General features: G+C 39.0%; 4 protein-coding genes across 5 annotated transcripts; 1 reads left to right on the top strand and 3 right to left on the bottom strand.

Moving 5' to 3' along the window:
- Positions 1–820: 820 nt before the first annotated feature.
- LOC126790803 (chaperone protein dnaJ 49) lies at positions 821–2,855 on the bottom strand. 2 transcript variants are annotated; one of them, XM_050517151.1, is made up of 3 exons: positions 2,747–2,855; positions 1,456–2,614; positions 821–1,261 (listed from the first exon to the last, which is right to left on the bottom strand). In XM_050517151.1, the coding sequence occupies exon 2, from the start codon at positions 2,526–2,528 to the stop codon at positions 1,458–1,460; it is 1,071 nt and encodes a 356-aa protein (XP_050373108.1). In that variant the 5' UTR covers positions 2,529–2,614; positions 2,747–2,855; the 3' UTR covers positions 821–1,261; positions 1,456–1,457. The 2 variants fall into 2 exon arrangements, with proteins under 2 accessions (XP_050373108.1, XP_050373110.1); XM_050517153.1 differs by having other exon boundaries at positions 1,456–2,609; positions 2,747–2,793.
- Positions 2,856–3,213: 358 nt separating this feature from the next.
- On the bottom strand, positions 3,214–9,430 carry LOC126790663 (uncharacterized). The gene is made up of 9 exons (XM_050516990.1): positions 7,945–9,430; positions 6,603–7,286; positions 5,600–6,094; positions 5,147–5,238; positions 4,961–5,048; positions 4,750–4,864; positions 4,525–4,651; positions 4,270–4,444; positions 3,214–4,043 (listed from the first exon to the last, which is right to left on the bottom strand). Exons 1-9 carry the CDS (start codon positions 9,412–9,414, stop codon positions 3,345–3,347), a joined length of 3,945 nt encoding a protein of 1,314 aa, XP_050372947.1. The 5' UTR covers positions 9,415–9,430; the 3' UTR covers positions 3,214–3,344.
- A 2,580-nt stretch (positions 9,431–12,010) lies between these two features.
- On the bottom strand, positions 12,011–14,042 carry LOC126792264 (putative wall-associated receptor kinase-like 16). The gene is made up of 3 exons (XM_050518726.1): positions 13,673–14,042; positions 13,181–13,324; positions 12,011–13,071 (listed from the first exon to the last, which is right to left on the bottom strand). Exons 1-3 carry the CDS (start codon positions 14,040–14,042, stop codon positions 12,011–12,013), a joined length of 1,575 nt encoding a protein of 524 aa, XP_050374683.1.
- An 8,390-nt stretch (positions 14,043–22,432) lies between these two features.
- On the top strand, positions 22,433–23,953 carry LOC126790810 (translationally-controlled tumor protein homolog). Its single transcript, XM_050517159.1, has 5 exons — positions 22,433–22,590; positions 22,909–22,982; positions 23,177–23,305; positions 23,402–23,559; positions 23,666–23,953. The coding sequence occupies exons 1-5, from the start codon at positions 22,563–22,565 to the stop codon at positions 23,781–23,783; spliced, it is 507 nt and encodes a 168-aa protein (XP_050373116.1). The 5' UTR covers positions 22,433–22,562; the 3' UTR covers positions 23,784–23,953.
- Positions 23,954–26,437: the final 2,484 nt, after the last annotated feature.

The raw sequence follows: 26,437 nt of genomic DNA, 5'->3' as shown, positions 1-26,437 counted from the left end.
TAAGAACCCAACATTTCAAGCCTAATAATGGATCTGAAGAAAAATATTACATTCAGACCAGAAAGGAAAAGCAAAAAAATCACTGGATAACTGGGGTTTTAAACTCAAGTACACAGACAGAGAATAGCTTTAAGGATCAATTCACAATGGGTAGCTATAGATACTGCTCATGTACATTGAGATTGTGAGATGTTAAATCACTTAGTTGGTTCCATATTAACAAGTAACAGAAATCTACTAAAAAAACAGTGAACAAGAAAGATCCTATGTCTGAGCTAAATAGTTAAACAGTACCCGAAAATGCTTTTGGCGATAGTTGACCTAGAAGGATAGGCTGGTTACGATTGGATCAGATAACTCCACCTTTTTTAGTGGAGATTTCCTGAGTGGTTCAGTAGGAACAAGATGCTACAAGTCTGATGTAACAGTGATATCCTAGAAGGATAGGCCACTTGCAGATAACTCAAACCACTGTCATTGGAGATTTTTAGATAAGTTGTATAAGAACAAGGTGCTGCATGTCTCATTCAACAGTACTATACCAGAGATGATGTTATTACTGGTCTAAATTCATCGTTGTGCCCTAATGTGCGAATGAGGAAGTGTAATGACCATCAATGATGCATGCTCCTACAATGTTAAAATTATATCTAGCTTTGGAAAGCAAAATACTTAGCATAGCAACTACTATAATCCTTAAAAAAGAGTCATTCTATGTGGATGAAGATGTCATGGGAAAACAAGATACTTAACAATCATCGAAACACAACAAAACATCTATCAACAACAACACAAGCAAATTTGGAACTGGAAAATATGCTGAAGCTGCAAGGGTACTTCCATGATATATGATTTCTCAAAACAAATGAAACAAAATGGAAACAACACCTGCATAGTTTATTTAAAGAATGTAAAGGAGATTTAGTGTTCTCGAGGGACAAGTAGATACTCATTATCACAGACCTACTGCTCAACTGTTATTACTATATGTAACTAGCATATACCTCCGAGGAATTGCAAAAGCTGTATGTCATATTACTTCTAACCAAATGCAGTGCCATTAGGATGCTGAAAACCTTCATTACTACCATCCTGAACGGCATTTAAAAGTAGGTCCAAGGCCAACAAGTCATTTGGAGAATAGCAACCTTGGTCACTTCCAAGGATTACAGCCCCGGCATTTAAAATTGAATCTGACGCACCTTGTGAGTCAAGGCTTAACATTGTTGTGGTATAAAAGCTACATCAAATGCCGTGCAGCCTGTTATAACCCAAAACCAATGAATCGAAGTAAGCAATCAAGTTGATACTTCAATCAACTTTTGAAACTAAGAATTATCGGATGAAAGTGACGTAATGATGGTGAATGATGACTCCATAATCAATCACACAATGAACATAAATCATTAAAAGCATTTTCTTAAGGCAGGATAGCACATATGACTCATGACTAACCTTCAAGATACTTCAAGAGCGTTAAGCTTATCACAGTGAGGAGTAGACATTTTCTTATTCCAGTGACGCCTCTGAAGCTCAACACGACAGTAGTGTACAAGCACATTTTTGTAATCCTTGATCACACTGTCCTCAATTTTGGCTCGAGCAGAACTTCCAAGAGGATAACTGTCATCAAATCTTTGTGATTTAACAAAAAACTCCACTCCATGTCTCTCAGTTGTCTTGGGAATCTGGTAGTTGTAATTCTTTTGCAAAGAGTAGTCAGGCTCTGTAAAGGGCAGATATGCAAGCAACATGATTACCAAGAATGGTAATATTTGAATAAGAAGCATAATGTTAGGTCCCCCATTGTGAACCTCCTCCCTGTGATGGCCACCACCAGCTCCTCTAGTCCTGTAAACCTGACTCGCCCTAAACATATCTGACTGACCAAAGAACGCCCTGAATATCTCATCGGGGTCAAAATCATCATCGAAAAAGTCATTCCCAGACCTCCTCGCCGTCCTCCTCCTCACATTGTGCTGCTGGTTGTACTCAAACTCCTCAACAAATCCAGTCTGATCATACTGCCTCCTCGAACTCACGTCACTCAAACACTTGAACGCCTTGCTCACAATCTTAAAGGCCTCCTCCGAGCCAGGAGCCTTGTTTTTATCCGGATGAACCTTCAACGAAAGCTTCCTATAAGCCTTCCTAATCTCCTCCACCGAGCACGTCTTCTCCACGCCGAGAATTGCATAGTAATCCTTATTCCTCTTCACCTGCCTAACCAACTGAACATTCTCATCGGTATAACTCCGCTGCTGATGATCCACCCCATTCACCCCTCCTCCCCCCAATTTCTCCTTCCCAAGCTCACTCCTACTCTCCCTAACCCCCTTTTCTTGGCCCGATGACGCCGAAAACCCCTCGAGGCGCTCGCAAGCAGCAAGAAGCTCCTTAACTTCCAAATCCTTGTTAAGGCGCTGCGCAATCTTGATGAATTTGGCAGCACGCGCTTTGTTACCGGCGGCAATTGCCTCCTTCGCTATGTTAACACATCTCAAAGCCTCATCTTTGTTACCATCCATTATCACACAAACTACTAAACAACTCTGAAACCCTAGCTCCCTGAAACTCAATTCCAAATTCAATTTCCAATTCCCGAATTTCTATCCTAATTTTCAATAACAAAAAAATGGATTAGGTTCAGATTATCATATAGGGGCTTGATTGTAAATCACGCAAGAATTGAGGAAACTGAAACAAGGTAATTAGTTAATTGAAGAAAAGGAAATATAGAGATTACCTGATGATGGATCAAGACCTGGAAAAAGAGTGAGGAGCGAAACCAGAGCTGAGACTCTGGTGCGTTGATGAAGACCCGAGTCTAGTTTTCCACTTTTGCTCATCACCATTAATGGTCATCGTCCCAATCGCAGCATGCCACGTCAAGTTGTTTACGGGCGACGGGTTATGTAACATAACGGTCCAGAACCAAACCCGGCCCGCTATGTATGTAATTCAATGTAAATGGTTAAAATCCCATGTTGTATATGAAAGAGGTGAAGGTTTTCCAATGAGAACTATTTTATTGAATATTAGAGGATTTGTCAATTAATTATTAATTAGACTTATTTTTTTATTATATTTTTAAATCTCAACTATTTAGATTTTAACAGAAATATGGAAGAAAGTACCAATCAAATACATTTTTTCATTGTATTTGCTACGGGTAATATGTTTGGTGGTACTTTAATTTATGGTGGAGACCGACCTGATTGATTAATCAGATCTTACTTCTAATTTACAATTTTATAATAATGTATAAATGAAAGACAAACAAGCTTATAAAATCAGCTTATTTTATGGCGAAGCTAGGAAAGTTTCTGATTTCCTAGTTCATTTTAGTTCTCTTCAACAAAGTCAAAATCCTGTCTTCTTCTTACAGATTCCAGTACATTTAAGGGCACACCACCGCGAGAGGTTTGCCCTCCATCGCAGGTCTTGAGCTTAGGCACGCTTAAAGCGCTGAGAGGTGGTGTTTGTCTCCCCTTATTCATGTCCTTGAGCACTGACCTTGCTATGGCTTCAGCAGCTACATCTCCCATAGCAGAAGCCAATCTTACGTCGCCTTGCAATCTATTAATGGATTTTTTATGCGCCTGTCTCACGCTTGTAATCTTTGATATGCCGGGAGAGTGAAAGCTAACTGTTCTTTGATGGTTGGCAACAGTCTCGGTGGCTGTAGACCTGGCCTTTGCCTTTTCATACTTCTGCATGTCATATATTAGCTCTTTCTGGAGCTGCTTGTCAGCAACTAATATGTCTTCAATCTCATTTTTGTAATCCTTGAGGATGATGCGGAGGCATTCCATGAGGGAGCCTATGAGGGGGCTGTTTTTGCTTTCCAATACCCTCTTCAGCTCTATAAAGATGGGTATTGTGCCTTGGATTAGGCTCTTTTTGAGTGCTTGAGTTACTGTTCTTCCCTTAGCAGCTGATCCACCATTATCAGCACCTTCTTCATCAATATCTCCAGTGTCAGATGACCCACGGTTGGATGGTAGTCGGATTTCTTTGCAGGCAATGATTTGGAAAGCATCCTGCAACAATCATGAGTATCAGATTTCAATAAGGCAACTAGCAAACAGAACTTCATTAATAACTAGCCAAGGAACATGCTATTAAGACAGGAAAAGAAAGATGAATGAAAGGTACTGATTTCTGACATATGTTCAATTGGGTACAGAATCTTGCCACATTAATGGTGGAAGTTTGGCAGACCCACAGAATTTTTAAGGTGTTTGTGAACATCATGAGGCGAATTACCTGCAGAACAGACTGCCCAGTAATATCATCCAGATTAAGCATGCCATCAGATGCTGCAGCAAGGATCTCCATACATAACTTTACAAACGTGTGCAATAAGTGCTCTGGAGCCATTTGTTTCAGCAAAGAAACATATATATGCATTCTTCTAGACCTCGAAGTTTCATCATTGCCCCTGGAGACAAGAATAACTAGATATAAAAGGTGGTTCCATTTGCAAAACTGCTTAAAGTTTCCAGGATTAGACACACGTACCTAATTGAAAAAAGGCGACTCTCTGCGCGTGAAACGTGAGCACCAGTATGTCCCTTGTGGGCACGGCAGTCATTTAGAACAAAAATTGCTTCAACAAAGCTGTTATATCCAAGAAGAGGTGCCTTAGCTGAAAAAGGAAAAGAATTAAAGAATCATGATCATATCTCAAATACAGATAACAAACTACACAATATTAGGTGAGAAAGCAAGGGAAAAGTTGGTAACCTTTCAAAATATTGCTGAAGAGAAAGTTGGAAAGCTGCTTTATCTTTTCCGACTCATCAACAAGTGACAAAAGAAATCTGAAGAAAAGAACTCCTTTCCACTTCACATAATCCCTCTGAAAATGATTGATTCAATTGAAAGATGGAAATTAGTTATTTGCATGGATCTTAATCATCAAAATGAAAATGTATGGTGTAAGATCAACATTTACCTGCAACAATCTTGAGAGCAGTATAAATGTCTGCCTTCTTACAAGTTCGCATGGATCACAGAGGCACTTTGTGATCCTTGGTATATAACTGTTGATTTCAACAGAAGCTATTTAGAATTTATAAAGCAAAGAAGTATGATTCAACTTTAATTCTTCATTCTAAATTGCAGCTTACACATTTCTTACCTATCAACTAAAGAAGTAAAACGAATGCAAAAATCTGCCATCACAACTACCAGATTGTTGCGAAGGGTTGCACAATCACTCTTTTCAAGTTCCTGTGAAAATTCTGAAAGATTAGGAACTCAAATGGTATCTACACACAAGAAGCAAAGTATTCAACATATATATTAAAAAATTCGAACCGGCTGACATGTAAGAGTCAGCACACCGATACATATGCATGTTGCAGATGTAAAACTAGCTTACTCAAAATGATCTCTGAACTACTTTTTTCCAATTTTAACATTGGATTTGATTCGGTAATCCTTAGGGTAACTGATACAAACAAAACATTTGCAAAGATGGTCCCATGTTTGAAAATTGTGTGGACCATTTGTCAAGTGCAATGAATGCTTATGGAAAACATTAAAACCCTTATATTAGTGAACATACTAAATACCAAGTCCAAGACCAAACCTGCACAAAGAGAGGAATATACGTCTTTGCAATTTTTTCATCTGTAAGGCAAATCTTTCCCAAAGTCAGCCATGCTTGAATGTACAGAGAAGGTGCTGTTTGCTTAAGAGAGATTGTAGAGCTTGCTAATTTATTGACTTTTAAATCAGAATTCCCAGAGGTGATGATTGTATATAGTAGTGGAATGATGGCGCTCATATCAGCAGATGGACAAATAATAACCAAAGACCCAATTGTGTAGACTGCTGTCACCACTTTTGACAAGGACTTGCTCATGGCTACGGCTCTCTTGTCCATTCTACTCCCACTGACAGGTGGCGTAAAGAAGCCACCTTCTTGGGCTGTGTCTGACTCCTTGGATATATAGTTTTCTAAAATCTTGGAAGCTTTTGATGCAATCTTATGTACACATTTTTTAACGAGTCCATCAGCCTCCTTGGGGTCTAAAGCCTTCCGCTTGCACAGTGTCCTCAGTGCTTTTACATGAGCATTAACCTGTCATCAAATAGAGCAACTGATTTATTACTAAGGAAATACTCCTATGAAATAATAGTAAAAGTAGGAGGACGAGAGAATGAGGACTATGATTAACCAGTTGGCATCAGTATGCATAATTTACCACACAACAATTTGCACTTTCAAGCAACATTTGATATATTATGAGGGAAATAACATTTTCATCTAATGGAGCAATCTAATTGCTATTTACCCTTCTAATCAGTCAGCAACCTTGCCTGGAGTTAAAAGCACATTGTTTCTAGGTTCATTAATAAAATGGGGACTTGAAAATTTTGGTTGATTCAGCTATAATTGAATATTTATATGACAAAGTGGATATATATTTTGAGCATATTTATCTCTCTCTTACTCAAAATATGTTTGATTTGATCAATGCACATTCAGACTCTTCGGTAAGTGGCATATATCATTCCTCCAGGCCTTGGCAGAATTTAAACAATCAAAAAAAAAAAAACTTAAATTACTGAAATCAAAGAATTAGTACCTCTGTTGAATGCATGTTGAAACCTTGAACTCGTTTAAGCAAGTCATGAGCTAAGTCTGCACCAACTTGAGAAGGCAACTCAATGGAAACATTAGAAATAGTCTGTAAAAGAAAAACACGATCCCCAGCCCAAGCAACAGAACTGGATTCTATACCCCCTCCCTCATCATGTGCATATCCTTGTGGAAGGGGACTCTTTATCTCCCCTCCCACTCCACACTTGTCAAAAAGCTGCCAATGATGACAGAGAAACTCCCATTCAACTGCTTTTGCAAGGAATGCTGACAATTCTGACAGAAGAAACCAAGAACCGGGTGGGGCTGTCCATTTCTCTATAGGCATGGATTGACTGAGCCAGAGAGACTCAGATGTCTTTATGATACTCTGAAGTGAGGTAGCAAATTTGTGTTTCAGTTGATTCTTCTTTCCCAAGTTTGTGCAAATTTTCTTCACCCAAGGAGCCACTTCTCCGTTACAAATCTCTTTCAAAATGCATAAAACTCCTTCAGGAAGTTCTAAGTCAGTATTGATCTCAGAACCAACTGAAGATACTCGTTCCAATACCAGTTCTACAAACAAGTTCTCACATTCTTCTTGAATGCTAGACTCATTATCAGTTATTAAAGCTGGAACTGAGTGTAGCCACTCAATAACCACGCTATCATCCATGAAAGTTCTAAAAGCCTGCAGTCAATGAAAATAATATAAGATGAGGAATTGCATATAATTAACTCAGTTATAAGCAGTAGTCAGAAAGGGAAAATAATCTGATCAAGAGCAGAAAGACCGAGTGTAGGCATTCATCATTATGATAACATATAAAGTTTCATGGTATGAAAAGACAATACATGGATATCCAATCAAGCTTATATTTCAATATATCGGGTTAAAACCATTAAATCTCTGAGTTTAGTCCTCTAATCTTTGCCTCAGCGAAAAAGAGAACCGTACTAAAAGTATGTTATAATGAATATATTCATATTTCAGATGTGAACAAAAAGATGTTTTTATAGGTAAAATACAGTTCAAATTTGTCTATATGAAATAATCATTGTGAAATTATTTCTAACCAAGAAAACTACTGCGAGTTATATTTGTTCCAGGCGGTTGGCCGATGTAAGACTATTCTTAGCTTGGAATGAGGGGAAGAACTCAGCTAGCTAGTACCAAAATCAAGATAGTGGCAACCCCTAAACAATGTCAGAATATATATATAACATGGAAACCATAATGTCTGACTTCATACACAGTATATAAAAAGTGATTAAGTATTCAAAATCACCAATTGTAACTAGCGAAATATTTTGAAGAACCACTAGATGAAAGAAAGCAAGAAACTTACCACTGAAAGGGCTGACATGGCCGCTTTGCGGATGCTAACGAGTGGATCAGAACAGGCCATTCCCATAGTCTTGATCAAGGCTCTATCAAAGCCACCACCAAGAACGGCCATCAACTTGGTAACCAAAAGAAGTGCAGCCTTCCTCACAGCCGCCTTCTCATCCATACACCTCGCCCTCAAAATCTTATTCATCCAACCCTCCTGCCCTTCATCCATTACATGACCAAACCCCATAACTTCTTTCAACACTGCTTGGCTCCTATCATCCCCCGATAAAAAGCCAACCAGCTGTGACAAATTCGATAAAGCACGAGCTCGAATCCCAGCCATTACATCCGAGCAGTGCTCAATCAAAGCCTCCAAGCATTTCCAACCCAACGAATCCCTCACCTCACTCTCCGAATCCAAACCCATCACATCTCTCAAATGCATAACCAGCACTAAAATAAAGTCCACCGCCAAAAGCCTCAACTTGGCCTTCCCTTTAATCATCTTCAACACATACTCCACGAACCCAACTTGCTCTTCCACCTCCATAACTCTAACAATCTCCATTATAGACTCGACCGCCAACGCCCTCGGCTCAGACTTCTCTGGCGCCTTGTCGACCAAGTACCACAGAAAATTCACCATTGCTTTCTTCACCCCCTCATTACTCCTAGCCACATTCATCACCTCATTACCCACAAAACTCAACGCAAACATCCGAACCTGCGATTTATGCTCAAGAATCATCGGCGTCAATGACATAAACACCTCGGCTGCAATGCTGGCATGGTTGATATTCTCGGGCTCAAACACCTTAAGCAAAACCCTGGAGCACAAGCCAGTCAATTTGTTATAACTACCAGAATTACCACAAACCTCAGACCCCATCGCCGGAATCTCCGCAGCGGTGTGAACCAAAGCCTTCAAGCTATCCGGAAACCGGTCCAAATGAACCAAATCCATCACCAATATCAACTTCTCAAGCACACAAAACAAAACCCTAACATCAAACTCTCTCTCTTCGCCTTCACACTCCTCACTGTGCTTCAATCCCTTCCCTTTGCCTCTCCCCTTCCGCTTCTTCGCGGCGGCGGTACCCGGCTCGGCGCGGCGGGGCTTCAGCGAGCGGCGAATCGACTGGAGGAGAGAGAAGAAGGACATAGGAGTGAAGAGAGTGCAGACCGGGGAATTGGGGGCGAGGAGGAGAGAGAGGTAGAGCTTCGAGGCGGCGAGGGTGAAGTGGGGCGGGCCGGAGTCCATGGCGGCGGAGATCGGGCGGACGAGGCTGGTGAGGGAGAGGGACTTGGCGGTGAGCTCGTCGGAGAAGCGGTCCATGGGGTTTTCGAGGTCATTTTCATCGGCGGCGTCGAGGAGGGTTTGGAGGTCGGAGAGAGTGGAGTCGGAGATGGGTTGGGGTTGGGTGGCGGTGGAGTGGCGGAGGCCTTCGAGCTCTGTGAGTATCCGGGCTATGGTTTCGTCCATAGCTGGATTTGGGGGTTTGAGGTTGGTTGTGACTGTTCAGGTGAAATGGGGTTATCTAAATTCTGGATTTTTGTTTTTTTTGAAATTTTGGTTTTCCCGCTTTTGGATAACTACATTTTACCCATCATCTTTGTTAAATTTCCCGGGCCAAACACCGGTACTTAATTTTAAATAAATTATAAAAAGTTACAATCTCCGATTTATATTATAAGAATATCATTAATATTAAATTAATTATAAAAAAATCATCGTATTTAAGTGAAAATTTAAAAAAAAATTAACAAAATTATAAAATAATCACTTTAAAAATATTTTCTGTACTGTTTTGCATTTTCTCACTTTTTTCCTTCTTTCTTCTTTCTTTTTCTAATTTCAGCCATAACTTTCCCGTCCGGCGATAGATTTTGACGAAATTGGTACCGTTAGAAAGATCTCGCTCCCCTCTTTCATTTGATATATTATCCACTCCGAATTGACCAACCGTACAAGGCGTAACAACCATCTCAAAGGGTTGTCGTTATCGATGACGGTGCTTTAAGCAATTCCGGCGAAACCAAAGCTCAAGGTTCTCTAATTCTAGCTATTCCCTTCATTCTGAGCATACTTATACCAATCTCATTTGAATTTTAACAAAATTTCGCATATTTCCACATTTCATCTCGGCATGTCACACCTATTGTCACAACCACTGTCACACTACCTCTTACACTAACTGCCACACCTACTGTCACAACCGATATCACACCCACTGTCACACTATCTATTTACACTAACGGTCACACCCACTGTCACATCTACTGTCACATTTGTTGTCACACTCACTGTCACACTACCTATCACACCCGCTGTCACATTGTTTTATATAACTGTTGTGAGAAGAAGAAGAAAAAAAACCACTATGGGCACCCAGGAACTACTCTGGGCACCCCTTAATCATCTTCTCCCTTAGACCCATATCTAGGTTTCTTTTTCCGGCTAGCTACATTTGCAGCAACACCAGCCTTCTTGTCGTCACCGCCGCCTCCAGATCTTCGCCCAAGTCCAGTACGTCAAGTCAAGCATGGTCCTCATCATCGGCACTGCTCCGCCACCGCCTTTGTCACCTCAAAACTCAAGGAGCTTCTCGCGTCCGGCGACCTCACCGACATCGTCGGCGTCCTGACCTCAAAGAAAACCTAGGACCAAGCCTGCAACCTCGAGATCTCTCTCTCTATTTTTCAATGTAAATGGAGAGTGCTCAATTCAAGGACTAAAATATAAAGTTACGAGGAAATATCAACCTTCTAAAAACTCGACTTCTTAAAAAGGAAAAAAAATTACTGGACATTTCAACTTTTAACAAAATTTGGAATGATGAATACAAACTTTTTAAAGATTGTAATTCCGGATCATTTTGAGTTCAATTTTTATGAAAAGCAAAGGAACTATTGATGGTAGAGGTTCACTGGAAGCGGAAATGTATAATGCTAAGGAGCGATCCAGGTAGCAAGGTTCTTCTGTCTTAGTTTAGACTTAGACTTCTGCAAGACCAAAGCAGGCAAGGCCTCAGACTTAGGCCGCATATGTAGAAGGCCTCCTCTTTACATCTCTCCCCCCCCCCCCCACACACACACACACACACATATATAGATATATATACTTATTTAAAAAATTTGAGATGGACAAGAACAATCTGCGAAATAGTAGCACATCCGTGAGGCTAAGTCGAAATTAGATGTTTCTCAATTTGGGATTAGAAAGAAAAAGCCCTAAAAATTTCCTTAATCTTTCACCAATTTGGGAATGAAACATTCCTTTAAGCTTTCAATCTAAACGGTAATATCTTTAATCTTTCTCTATTTAAGCTCTCAAGCTTATAAAAACGTACTTACGATCAACTATGTCACAAGAACGGTTGAATGTATTGGCCATGTTGCTTATTGAAAGAAAGTTTGTTTGACATTCAAATACGATAATTTGATCAACCTTTTTGCATCTCAAAAGACAAAGAAAGTGACATTCAATTGAACATGAAATTGTTCTAGCATGCATTTTGTATCAAGCTAGCTTCTTATATGTTGTTAATGCTATTGTGTAGTCTAGTTTATTCATCATTTGTGTAACATGTAATACATTTTGCTATGAAAAAAATATGAAATCAAAAGTGTTTTCTTAATATAAGACTTCTCTTAATTTTTGCTTTAGGCCTCACTTGATCTGGGACGGCACTGGACTTCTGTATATTGCAATCACTTATCAGTGTACTTAGCTTAGCAGATTGTTGAAGATTTTAGTATGATTTGGTGGCATGACGACATGACCATCACATCAGGCTGGAGGAAAAGAAGAAAGAATTCCCCTTTTCAAACCCGATAATGATTCCCGCAGATTAATAAGTTCCACAGCGCAGATTAATCTAAAACACCATCCTTGCTGGCCCTAGTATTAATGGGTTTCCCGGCATACAGTCATTATGTGCAGGAAAAGAAAGGGAGTTTGCATAACAATTGCATTATTAGAAGCCAGAGTATAGAAAGGAGGAAATGAAGCTATCAATTGGAACATTGCTCGGTTTCTAATATACCACTAAATACCATTCTCAGTGTCATGATGGTTGTCAACTGCCATGAACTGTAATATATATGTCTGACAATGTCTTTAACTCTCTGGCCACTTCATCCATTGATGGTCTTTCTGCACTCCTCAACTTGAGGCATCGCTTTGCAAGCTCTGCGACTGCTGTAGCTTGTTCTTTGTTTTGCCCCTTAACTTGCGGCGCAAGAATCTGAAGAAGGCCATTTTGTAATTCCATGGACAAAAGAAAATGAGAAGTTATGATTCTCTGACTTTCTGGTCTATCAAAATTTATTGGCTTCTCCCCAGTTAAAATTTCTACTAAAATGACTCCAAAACTGTAGACATCACTCTTGTCTGTTAATTGGCCTGTGAGTAGATATTCAGGGTCCAGATAACCCAGTGTCATTTGAACCAATGTACTTGTCTGAGATTCATTACTAGCGATTAACCTTGGAGGTCGAAAACCAGCAACTTTGGCCTTACAATCAGTCATCAATATATTGGAAGACTTGATATTTCCATGAATGATTGATAAGGAATGCAGATAAGCAAGCCCTGCTGCAGATTCTGCTGCTATCTCCATCAAGATATCCCAATGGGGCATCGAATTTTCACCATTTTTCGGATCATGAATGTAAGAAAAAAGGCTCCCATTGGAGGCGAATTCATAAACCAAAATGGGATCTTCAGTCTCTAAACAGCACCCCAACAACTTGATCACATTTTCATGATTCATTTGGGCAAGGGTGATGATCTCATTTATGAAACGCTCTATCTGGCCCTCTTCTACTAGTACCTTTTCTTTTACAAATACCATCTCCATTTCACTGTTTGCTAGTGGAAGTTTACTGTAAGCTGTTCCATTAGTATTTGAGTTTGCTCTTGGTCCTTGATTGTACTCGGTAGCCATCTCAAGCTCCTCGGCTGTAAAAACTTTTGGGCCACCAGCTCGAGGTCCATGAGTTGCAAGAAGCTGCTCTAACAACGGCCCTCCATTTTTCTTGAACAACTTGGATTTAATATTAATCGACCTGTTGATTTTCACACTAGAATAAATACCGAACACCACGAACAAAAGTAAAACACTGGAAGATTGAAGACCTGCAAAAATTGATTACAATTTAAATACCCGATTTTTCAATTAATTCCAGTTTCTTGTTAGAGTACATACTGCAAAATAATTGTTGGCAAAGCATGTGGAAAACTATACCTACAATGAGAGACAATCCCCAAGAGGATACAAAATGTGCGATGATTGCAGAACCTGAGACATTGAACTGCTTATCTTGAAGACTGTACTTAAAAATTCCGAAATCAAACTTTGATGTATCTGTTCTCTGCTGCTCCGCTACATCTTGAAAATGTACCAAAATGGTGAAGTAAATGACAAGGAAATTAAGTGGAGTAAACACATAAAATTCCAATCAAATAGAAAGTGGTACTGCATGCATGTCTTTTGATCTATTCTATCTATTTCTACCGACAAAAAGCAGTTTTTGCTGAGTTAACTCCTGATGAGAAAAGAACTTGCGATGTATAAAGTTATAAACATCCTTGAAAGTCATTTCTCCAAAGAGATAAAATAAAAATAAAAAGCATCCATTGCAAGTCTAAAATCAGTAATGAGTTAGGGGACACAGCTTAGGTGCCTAGATACATAGAGTGAAATTTTACAGAAAGACTTTGATTTGTGGAATTTAACCTGTGCCCCTTTTAGATCCACGGAAGTCCCTCTCTGAAATGGAATGATAGGTTAGCCATCGAGTGTGCCGAGATGATATTTTCAACTTGTAGCGGCATGGTGTCCATAGGGAAGTGTTGCTACGTCCTTGTGTGTCAGACCAGTACCCTTGTGCTGCTCGTGTTCTACCACGATAAAATTCAATTCCTCCTTTTCCAGTACTGCCGAATTCAAAAACGTTCGGAAATGTCATAGTGAGATTTCCACTCTCTTTTTGGTTACTGATAGCTTCTAGTGGAATTGATGTTGACAAAATCAATAAAGAAGCCAAGGTAAACTGAGAGAGCTTATTGTGCATGATATGCCCAAGTACCAGAATCAAGTTCTCCATTTTATCTTTCTTCAACATATTCCAACTATAGAACTTGTATCTACCTTGAATTGGAAATAGCTAGCTCTCTGGTTTACTTCAGCAGTCGCTTCCCTGTTTCTTCATATCACAGTTAAATGAATACTAAATGTCAAAATCCATTATAAAACTGTTCGAATGACGAAATGGCTGATAAATTCAGGTCTTCATTTGGCACGCAACTATTTTTAACAAATTGTATTTCAATTTAGTGTTCTATTCAATTTGACTTTCTCTTCATGGTTTTGGGTAACTCAGTTAGTCATTTTGTTTTATGATTGTGTCATAGATCATAGAAAATTCAATGGTTGCAACTACTTTGCATGTTCCTTCCAAAACACATCAAATTCTATAAAACTAATTGCATATTGTTAAAAAACCTATCATGACATCATGGCCGGCTCTTGGGAAGTGCCGGCAGTGCACCCGCACCGGGCCCAAGGCCAGAATTCTAATTTTTTTACTTATTTATTAATAATTAAATTTAATATATTTTAAAAAATAAAAGCACATAAATAAAGTTTATTCGACATGATCAATACGCTTCTCCTCTTTCTTTCTTTTTTCGACATTCACAATTGCGTTGTTCCAAGAAAATCTCATTATTTTAATTCTTCCTCTTCTTTTTAACTTTTTGATATTCTCATTTTATTATGAAAAAACTCATGGCAAGAATCAAAGAGTTCGACTTGACAAAAATTTGTATAAGGGTCTTTTTTTCACACAGGGCCTCGAATCCCTCAAGACCGGCCATGCATGACATTGGTATGTTTTAAGAAACCCAAAATAGGGAAACAAGCTTCACAAGCGAACGAAAGTAACCCGCACTCTGATACCATCAATATTAATATTAATCAAAGGAACAAGGCTTATGGAACTGTTTTCAAATAATTATAAAATTGCCTTTCTTTATTAGTTGCTTCATATAATAGTGATATTCATATAGGAGGATAAAACCGTAAAAACCCGTCATTTTCTGACAGTTTTCTTTTTCTATCCAACAAACTCTCTAGCAAGTAGTTTTGGATATACTTCCTTATCTACGTTTTATATGTCTTTCACTTTCACTTTCATTATATTAGGGTTGGGCAAAAAACTAAATTTGCTTTAAAACTGATCTGATCTATCCATATTTTCTTAATCGGATAACCGATTCGAAATATTTGGATTGAAAAAAGAAGGAAACTGCACTAATCCGGATAAAATCGAATTGGATACGGATCTGCCTTTGAAACCATTCGGAAAAACCGATCTGACCCAAATAATTTAACTTAATTATAAATATATTATTTTTAATATACATGGCACTCTATTATTGGTTCTTGAATGAAAATTTGAACTTATGGTTATGATAATATGATGACAAACTTATTTCTTTAGATTTATGTTTGAAATTTGTATGTATAGAGTGCTTAGATAATTGAATTGCTCGATACATTTTTAGATTTGAGTTTATAGACATAAGACATTTAAAATTTGGGTTTTAACCGAAACCAATCCGAACCGATCAGAAAATTCGGATTGGTTGAACATCCGAACAAAATTTATAAAATTCGAATATGAATGGACAAAATAAATAACCGATTAATTCGGATTGGATATGAATTTGCCCCAAATCCGAATTGAAATTTAGATGCTCAGCCTTACATTATATGCCGCTAGGCTCTAAGAATGGGATGCAAAAGGCATGTTTTCTTCTTATATTATCTGTCAACGGTGATGTTTCTCCTCTAAGTTGAAGATATCATGATTGATGGCAAACATGTACTTGGAGATAAGAACTCTTTCCCCTTTGGCTTTCGTTTGCTTAGATATCTCTATATATATTGGAACCTATATTACAAATTGTTAAATCTTTGGATTCGACCAGATTTTTCAATCTTATTTCTCATTTGTCTTTCCTTACGTTTTTGATTCAATAAAGATGTCTATAACTACGATAGTTACCACGTCTTTGAACTCTTATGTTTCTTTTTGATATTTTAATTCTCTACAAATATATGTGAAAATATATTGTTTTAATCATTAAGATTAAAAACAAGTAAACGCAAATGCACAGAGAGTGTGAAATAAAAGTAGTATAAATAAAGTAATCTTTAGTACACATTCATACCGTAATAATCTCGATCATGTTGTAGGGAAAATGAAATGGTGTACTCATCTCATTGATAATGTCAAGATAACAATATAAATAAATGGTAATTACAATAGTAATTAAGGCTACATAATGGTGATTGATCTTTTACATCCGTTGACCATAAACGTCATTAACTCATTCATTTATTTGTTTTAACGAATACACACTAATGGTGTTTTTCCTTCAAGACTCCCCCTTGTGCCGAGTTTAAAGATATAATAGTGCATAAGGTGTTGCCTCATTAAAAACCTTGCCAAGTAACAAAACTCAATGAGATAAAATAAAACATTGGTCGAATGAGAAAAGAGCACAACACACCTATTACATTTAAGATTAACATATATGTTCTAGACTCCTCCTGATGTCTGCACATCCCCCATGATCTTTACATTAATAATGGGAGCTTTGATAACTTTTACATATTTAATTATGCATCTCATTTTGTATGTATTTCTTTACGCCAAATATGCAATCGACGTGAATAGTATTCATTTTCATCATCGTTTTCTCTTTTCTTTATAGGGACTATAAACCTAAACATTTAGGTATTGTTATTGCGTGGGCGCTAAGCTATACAGCGAATAAGAGGTCGAGTCAAGATATTGTGTTAAGTCCAATAATGCGTATTTGCACTTATATAAGGAATCTCATTTCTTGACACTTATTCGTCATCTTTCATTTAGACGAAAACATATCTATCTTTATTCTTTAAAGACTTCGACTGATCATGAGAGCTATAAAAGCCTCACTTTTAACTTTTAAAGTGCTTTAAAGCTGATTGATGGTTAATCATTAATATTACAGTCCTCAGAATCCATTTTGAGATTGTGTATTCCCAATGATCTTTTTCATTCTCGACTTATGATTTGTAATTGCGATATCTTTTTAGTTCATCAAAAGACTATGCAAATCCATATTGAATATGCAATGACATAACACATATGACTCATATTCATAATCAAGTATCTTATTTCGTGAACGTTTCAATTCATTTTGTAACACTACGTGGTCTAGAACCATTTCTTGGGTAGATAAAATCTATTCTATGACTTTCATGTATATTTCTTAATTTTGATCCCCATAGAGATATCTTATTACAACATTCATAAGCTGCATTCATCAATTTTTCGGAAACTACCAAACTGATAAGGTAGTGGAGTGCAATGACATCCATTACGAGAATATCTCATTGTGGTCCATTACAAAATAATATTTCCTCGTTGTTGATTCCAGTGTGTTTTTGTGAGAGACCTTGTGCCATAAGGTGAGTCTATACTCTTAATTCTCATATGCATCCTAACAAAGATATATGATAGGGTTTACACTTGCGGTGTCGGCTTCACCTGCCCAAATAACTATCTCTTTGTTAGTGAACTTTAGTTCATACTGGTCGCTTCTTTCCATTGGGGCCAAAATTACTACGTTGCTATTTTTCAACGAAGTATGGTTTGATATCAAGACTCAATATCCTACATCCTCATGTGGTTTGTATTTGTAGAGATCTCTTTATTTGCAAGAATTTGTTCTAACATTTGAGGCGTCCCCCATAGATAACTAAAATCCAGAAATTCGCATGAGGCAGATTTGAGATTATGGATCAATGGATCCAATTGTGCCAAACTCACTTTCTTCTTTTAATCGAGTATATATCGAACATAAGGTGGTCTCCCCCTCTTCCTTGATGAGCCATGACCTATGACACCATTTATGCCACTTTATGGTGTCAACATGCCACCATCTATTGTGGCAACGCAATGCCCAATTCCTTTTAGGTGGCGTCATGTCCTCTTCTTAAGACATTGAACCTTGCAAGCATATTTGCAGGTAATATCAGTGATCTCATCACTTTGTGCAATAGTGGGGATCAAGACGAGATAAAGTGGGGACAAACCACGACAATTCCTATCGTTCCACTTGAACTTTTTTTGTTCTTAAGTCCCCCTAACGACGGGAAGACTGTCTCATCAAAGTGATATTCCACATATCTAGCGGAAAAAGAGATCGCTTGTCAAAGTTGCAATATAGCGGACTATCTGGATGCTCGTCTCCCATAAGAACATTTATTCACATTAATTGGCTTCACTATTATGCGATGTAGCGTTGCAATCTGGCACGTAGGTTAATCTAGTTGAGCTCAAGGATTGTAGATCCGTGTCAATCCTGGCAAGATCAAGTATTTCGATTCTGGGATGTTATGCAATGGTAAATATCTCTGCTGATGTTCCTATCAACCTTGCGGAGGTCAAGTACAGTCTTTAGCCATATGTCCCACTTGCGCACACTTATAGCAGCATGTTCTCTTTGATTTCGGACAAGTTGTGGCGGTAGTGCCCCATTTCATTGCAAACGAAACACCTTATTGCTGCCATCGGTCTAACAGGTGCGGTCCTAACAGAAGGATATGATGCCTTAGCTGGAGTCTGGTAATAGGGTCTCGGCCTCTTCCAAGATACACCTTTTTGTCCTGAGGACCCGTTGCCTGAACTGATTGCCTTGTCTTTTCCTCTAGTATCTCTATTCTCCACATCTCCTCTGCGAGTCTTATTAGCCTATTCCAAATTCATAGCACTCTCATACATCAAAGACAGACAAAGTGTTGATATGATGGTCATGTACTCTCCACGTAGAAATTTCTGGGCTAAGGAAGTTGCACCCATTGGCCTGACAAACCGATACAACTGTGAAAACAGGTCTCATAGTCCCTGACCGTCATATCTCTCTGTACTAGATCAAGGAACTCAAGTTCCAATTCCTCATGCACTGTAGCTGGAAAGTACTTTTCTCAAAAGAGTGCCGTAAAACCATCTCAGGTCATAGTAGACACATCCACAGTCCGCCTCGTTCTCTTCTACCAATCCATAACATCATCCTTTAAGAAGAATGTGGCTATCATCATCTTCTTTATCTCAGATAACATCATAATCTCAAAGTAGGTTTCCATACTCTATATCCAATGGTCCGCTACCACATGATCCATGCCCCAATAAAATGATGGCGCTGATGTCCTTGATCAGCTTAAGCACGCGACTATCGTCTCTAATGATTGCCGCGGGGTCAGCCTGTTCTTCCTGTGGTGCCACCTCCTCATAGAGGTTCTCCATATTGCGGACTCGGCCTCCAGCCCTACCTCAGCATCGGCCTCTTGCCTTTCCTCGGCCTTGTGCACGACCTTTCTCCAAATTCATCACCTTGAAACATTTAAACACTTAGTCAATACATGTGAAGTCTTGTATCCGAATAAAATAGATTCAACATATATTAACTTAAAATATTCAAAAAGAATGTGAATCATCGAAGTATTGTCACAATACTTTACTAGAGGGCCAAACCTTAAGGTGTGGCTCCTAATACTCTTACATACCCAGCGACATATCAATACCGAAGAGCATGTGATGGGGGTCCGCTGCAGTCGGGCCATCGCTCGTGGATGATATTGATAGATCGCCAAATACACAACCTACGCTCTGATCCCAACTGTTACGCCCCGAAATTTTGAGTATATAACTCGAAAATCGAAGCCATGAAAACTAAAAAACAATCTCAATAATTTGAAATCATCTTATCGTCACAGCGTATCATCATAGTACAACTCAGTCAAATGGATTATTACAAGACCAATTTAAAATTCAAGCATTATTTCAAATGGAAATGTATAATCCTCTCAATCCTCACCACAAAATAAATAAAGAAACTTTGAAGTATTCAGAGTGCTCCATCAATTCTGCTAATTCACACATGCAGAACTATCCCCTACACCATCGAATAGGTGCACCGGGATTGTAAACACAAACCCGGTAAGATTTGCAGCTCGTATGAGTAAAACAACAATATAGCTCGTGTATAAATACAAAAGATAAATCATGAAAACATTTAATTATAAATGTACTCATGAGTCATTGGACGGCCCATCTGGTTGTCCAATAATATATGAAAATATAAGTGCTCATGAGAAACGGGTAACCCATCTATTTACCCAAATACATTTATAATATAGTTACTCTTGAGTGCCTAGCACTCATCTGTTACCCCTCATGCAGTACGCCGCTAGACATTGGGCAACCAATTGCTACCCAATATCCAAAAATATGGGTACTCATAAGCCAGTAACTCATCTATTACCTCTCATGCCAGTACACCGGCATACAGACTAGAGCTCTAACTGTATCATAACTGTCGCCCGGCCAAGGCTAGGTTCCGACATGCTAACACGTCCGAAGACAACAAAAACATTTTAACATAACTCAAGGTAAAACCACGTACAAAACAATCTTCACATGTTATAGTACAAACCAAGTGACATGCTCAAATAAATAAATATCAATGCCATAAATGAACTTATTTGAAAAACAGGAATATGACAGTATATAATATAGCAACCCATATATATGTATCGATTTTACCAATTATACACATACACAACCCACTATATGATATACATATCATATATCGATCTTTTAAAATAAGTGTAAATATGAATCTCCGCTAAGGGTAGATTCGTCACTGTGAGATTTTACTCACCTTAGTTTCCTGAGCGTATTTCCCACAATACTAAAAGCAATTCCTTCACTCAATTAATCGATCACCTAGTTTGAAGACGAAGTGATTAGAACGTTACTTAAACCTCAAATGCCGAAACAATATTAATATTTTACCGTTTAGCAATTTTCGGTTTTTACTAAATTACTGTTCATGTAAAATAATATTCACGTAGTACTGTTCAAATATGTAATGTATATGTATTACTTTTCATATATGTATTGTTTACGTATTATTTTTCATATACATACTATTTATGTATTCGTGTACGCCAATGTACTATTCATAGTAAATATTGTCAATAAATACAAATCACTGATTTACCTTTCAGAAATTATTTTTACAGTTACTGTACATAAAATAATTTTACATACACCGTATGTAAAATAATTTTACACTTACTGTACATAATTTACTCTTTACATTCACCGTACAGAAATCACTTTTTAGAAAATTACTGTTTGAAAAATCACTGTTCACGCACCGCCGCACGTGATAGTGCGTGGGATTCACGCGCCACCTCCGGCGACCGCGCCTACCCACAGTGGCAGCGCGTGGAGCTCACGCGTCGCTCAAACGGCGAGCGTGGCTTGCCCACCGCCGCCCAAAACCCCTCTTTTCCTTCCCCTATTCCCTTTCACGGCCTATGGCCTCCTACTGCACCCTTACCCTCCTCACGCGCCGCCTAGGGTGGCAGTACTGCCTCCACCTCCTCTGATTCTGCATCAAAATGCCCCAATTTCAATCCAATTCAATCACAACTATCATAATACACAAACCCTTACCTAAATCGAGCCTTGGACCACTAGAGCGTCGCCGGAGGAATAGCTTGGACGACGGCGGTTTCTGCAGGATCTTTTGTGTCACCGGTTGAGCTCCAACGGGGCGTGGGGCGGCGTGTCGAGATCAGGGTTTGTTGCGGTCGAGCTTGCGGGGCTTTTGCTTCCGGCGGTGAGGGACACAGACTTCCGGTTAGCCAGATCGCCGGCGACGTTTTCTGAGGGAGAGGGAGAGGTCGGGGAGAGAGAGAGAGAGAGAGAGAGAGAGAGAGAGAGAGAGAGAGAGAGAGAGAGAGAGTGAAAAAGGGTTGCGGGGTGAGGGTTTCCGAAAATGGAAACCCTAGTTCCAAAAATTCCCCTTTTATACCATTTTCCAAAATCGAAAACTAACTTCCATCGCTAATAACTTTCGCGTACGATATCCGATTAGAACGCGTGACGTGTCCACAAAATCGTATTGACGAGCTCTAACTTTCGAGATTGAAGTTTTTGAAAACGAACGACGGAGTAAAAGTCGACTCTCGCGTCGGTAAAACGTAATGTTTTTCCGATTTAAATTTCCGAAGGCGGTTCCGTTTCGATTTGACATAGTCATGAAGCGAAGAATACACGATTTAATAACTTTAACAAGTTTTAAAAATACCACCGAATCCTTACAAATTGACCACGAAAAATCGGGTTATTACAATTTTAGTTTTGCTTTTTCTTAAATATATCCACTTACGGCCCGTATCATTTCCGGTCTGGAACTCTGGATCGTATATTACAAATCACAACCCCCAAATAGGCCCATACCAACTCACGGAATCCTCACTGCATCACGAATCTGGAAAGAATAATCAGAAGGTGGCTTTAATTCCGAAATTCAAAGGGAAAAGGTAGTCCTTTATCGTAATTACACAGCTGCATAGTTACATTGTTCTAAAGCCAAAACCCTCGCCTATATATATCCAGTTGTCCACCGCCACCGAATCCCTCTCTCGTTAGCTCTCTGCCCTCCTCCTCCTTGAATCCCTGATAATCCCGGACGATCCGTCAGCCTCTGCAATCATGTTGGTTTACCAAGACCTCCTCAGCGGTATGTTTCCATCTGATTCTCTCTTCTAATTCCTGATTCGCAGTTTCAATTAGGGTTTTCAATCAGGGTTTTTGGTCTTGTGATCTGTTTTTGCTAAACGTTTGATTTGCTTGGGACGATTTGCATCTGATGTGTAATTTTGGTGTCTTGAAATTGAATTTATCCATGATGGAACTCTATCTTGATCTGATAGCTAGTCGATGAATCTATAGAGCTGTCGTGTTATGTTTAGATCTCTGCTCAAGTATGGATATATGTTGTAATTGAGTTGCTCTTTCCAAGCTATTTACCAAATTCGTGTTCATTCGATTTTACTAGGTGATGAGCTTCTCTCGGACTCGTTTCCATACAGAGAGATCCAGAATGGAGCATTGTGGGAAGTTGACGGAAAGGTATGTGGTTATATCTCTTAGTCGTACGGCATGTAGTGTGACTGCTTCTCACATGGGTATAATCCTAGCTTGGAGTTTATTGTTTATGCACAAAATTGAGAGGAAAAAAGGGAGAAGTATTATTGTTTTTTTTTCCGGGATATTTGATGGTGGGTCATTATTAACGGTGTGATTTTGAATGATTTGGCTTGCAGTGGGTTGTCCAAGGAGCAGTTGATGTAGACATCGGCGCAAATCCTTCTGCTGAAGGTGCTGATGCTGATGAGGGTGTTGATGACCAAACTGTTAAGGTGGTTGACATTGTTGACACATTTAGACTTCAGGTACGTGGTTGCCCAAGCTACTTATCTATGTCCATCTATATCTTTTTCAGTTTTTGATTTGAAAGATTTTAATGTGTCATTCTTTGAATCTTCCAGGAGCAACCTCCTTTTGATAAGAAGCAGTTTGTGACATGGGTGAAGAGGTACATCAAATTGTTGACCCAAAAGCTTGAGGGAGAGCAGCAGGAGGCATTTAAGAAGAGCATTGAGGGAGCAACCAAGTTTCTGCTTTCCAAGCTCAGTGACCTCCAATTGTAAGTTTCGGTGGTGTATTATACTTCTCACTCATGTGTTAGGTACCATATTCATAATCTATTCGCTCAACAAGAATGTGACATGAGACTTTGTGTTGTTTTGCAGCTTCGTGGGGGAGAGCATGGGTGATGATTCATCTTTGGTCTTTGCCTACTACAAGGAGGGTGCCACCGACCCGACCTTTATCTACTTCTCCCATGGTTTGAAGGAGGTCAAGTGCTAAGAAGTGTCACTGCTGGATTCAAGCAGTGTGATTGGTGTAATATTAGAGTCTATATCGCTTTTTTGGATCACGAGTCTACTTTTGATTGTTGTTTTGTTTCAAGGATGTTCTGAATTGGCTTTGAGCCGTCTATCTCTATATTTCGATCAAATTTCTAATTTATTGAGTTATATGGTTGAGATAATAAGAGCCCTTTGTCACGTCCCGTTTTTGGGAGTGTCAATCGTGGGTATCGCTGGTTAAATGAACATCAAGCATATGTAGGATTTGTTCTAAGATTATAAGTGTGGGAGATATTTAGCTGTTTCTTTTGAGGGGTTTAGGCAGATTGATCCGGTTGAATTCGGAGAGTTTGTCGCTAATCAGGGATTTAACGTCGAAGAAAATAGTTAGTCGCCCTACACACAAGTTGGGGTCTGGAGCCGATCTTCTGATGAGCCCAAGGTAGGGCGAAAATCAATGAATTGCGAAAATCAATGAATTGTCCCGTTGAATAAGGTTTGTTCCATGTGGATGGAGCTCTGTTGAATAAAGCTTGTTCCATGTGGATCGAGCGGCGTCGCACCGACCTATCCTAGGTCGGTGACACTTTTCACTCTTTGAAATATTAGCCTAGAACTAGAAGAATGATTGCATGATTACAATTTAGCATGAACCAGGATTTGTTTCGGCATTGAATTTAAAGGAATGGCGGATGTATTGGTACATGCATGCATGATGGGTCGGTCGTACATTGGAATATTCCACGGATAAAGCCATCTTAAACGAAATGGTCATCTCCCATCTCCCATCTCCCTCCCCTTCTCTCTAAAAAGAGCCAAGTACTTCATGACAACAAGGTTAGCACGATAAACTCATTTAGCTTGAACCTATACTTAAACTAAATCAGAAGGTAACCTCGCATGTAGATTTTACTCCCGAGTGATTCGGAAGTGAACAATGAGGGTTCATGGTACTATGGAGGATGTTGTACCTGTCTTGGCTAGTCTCTTAACATGCTGCTGTCTCTGTAAAAGGGTGGGGTAGTTTCATGAATTGCATCATTGCGATTAGATGGGATTGTGTACTTAAGCATGGGAGTCACATGCATAGCTAGAAATGGAACAGGCCACTAAAGCAGATATCTTAGCTCTACCTAGGGGTCGGCAATGGGCCGGGTCGGGCCGGGCCCACTATTATCGGACTCAGGTCGTGCCGGGTTTTAATGATTTTTTTTTTCAATTTTTTGGACCGGGCCGGGTTTACTAAAAAATCGAGGCCCACGGACTACCCACGGGTCCGGGCCTTACATGCTTTTTTCGGACCGGGCCTATTATTTTTATGTGTAATGTATATTTTTAATAAAAATTAAAAAACATAGAATATGGTAATTATTTAACTAAATATAGTACAAAATATAAGAAATATAACAAAATAATTTAACTAATTAACATATACAACAAATAAATACATATAAAATTATTAATTTTAAAATGAACGGGCTTTGGGCGGACTTTTTAGGGCCGGGCCGGGCTTTGGCCTTATGGGCTCCAACGGGCCGGGCCTAGAGCCGGGCCGAGGCTTTGAACCTTCGGCCTCGACCCGGTCTTATACACATAGGGCCGGGCTTTGACCGGATTTTGACAGGGCCGGGCCAGACTTTGGACCGGGCTACCCACGGGCCAAATGATGACCCTTACCTCCACCAGCAGATTAGCCACCATGGCCCTCATTCTATGGAATGTACTTTTCGGAAACATATATTTAGCCCTATATGTTTCATTAAGTATATTTGCCATATATACTGCAAGCTATACTCGTTATCTAGTTAAAATAAAAAATAAAAAACTCGTTATCTAGTTTGAAAAACGATGTATCATGAAGATTGAAGAAGATAGCTACCTCTAGTATAGATTAGTTTGTCTCATATCCAGTGTCCAGAAATCAATTTGACCATTACCATGTTTCCTAGTAGAGAAATCAATTTGACCATTGCCCTGTTTTCTAATATAATCATCAACTGCTAGCCTCAGTTTCATGATGGTCGTCAAATAACATGAACTGTATATAAACAGTGCCAATTGATCAGCATTTTCTAGCATTAAACCCCTTCATATATGCATGACGAAGTGCAGAATTCTTCTCTATGTCAGCAATCTAAGAAATATGTGCCAACGATGTTATAAAACAATGAGTCTCAAATACATTTTTGTAAATTAAGTTAATATGTAACCGATTCATCTGATAAGTTTCCATAAGTTTTGTGTTTGACAAACAAGCAAGTTGCAATCAAGCAGAGAAAGCAGCTTCCATTGCTCGTAAGATTCCAGACGAGCTTCATTGTATGTCCAGCATGTAGCTAACACTCAATTGAAGCTGCTCAACGCATGGCTCCATGAGGAAAAAAAAACATTTGAAGTTGCTTATACTGTACTTATTATAATGCTCACAATAGAAATGTCTTGCTTTGTATCGATAAGGGATACAATTTATCCAGCTCATATAGCATGGAGCCTGCTCATTACAATGAAGCTGAACGTCCAAGTTCCACAAGGAACGGAGGAGCAGACATGATGTTATAATCTGCCACTCATGTTCTTCAATCTTCATGTAGCTTTGCTAGAGATGGCTAACAAAGTACATACAACAAATCATCAAGAATCGGAAGATGTATC

Source organism: Argentina anserina, chromosome 4 (genome assembly GCF_933775445.1).
Source record: "Argentina anserina chromosome 4, drPotAnse1.1, whole genome shotgun sequence".
NCBI classification, from domain to species: domain Eukaryota; kingdom Viridiplantae; phylum Streptophyta; class Magnoliopsida; order Rosales; family Rosaceae; genus Argentina; species Argentina anserina.
The sequence above is the reverse complement of the archived record's forward strand: the minus strand, read 5'-3'. Positions and strand labels throughout refer to the sequence as shown.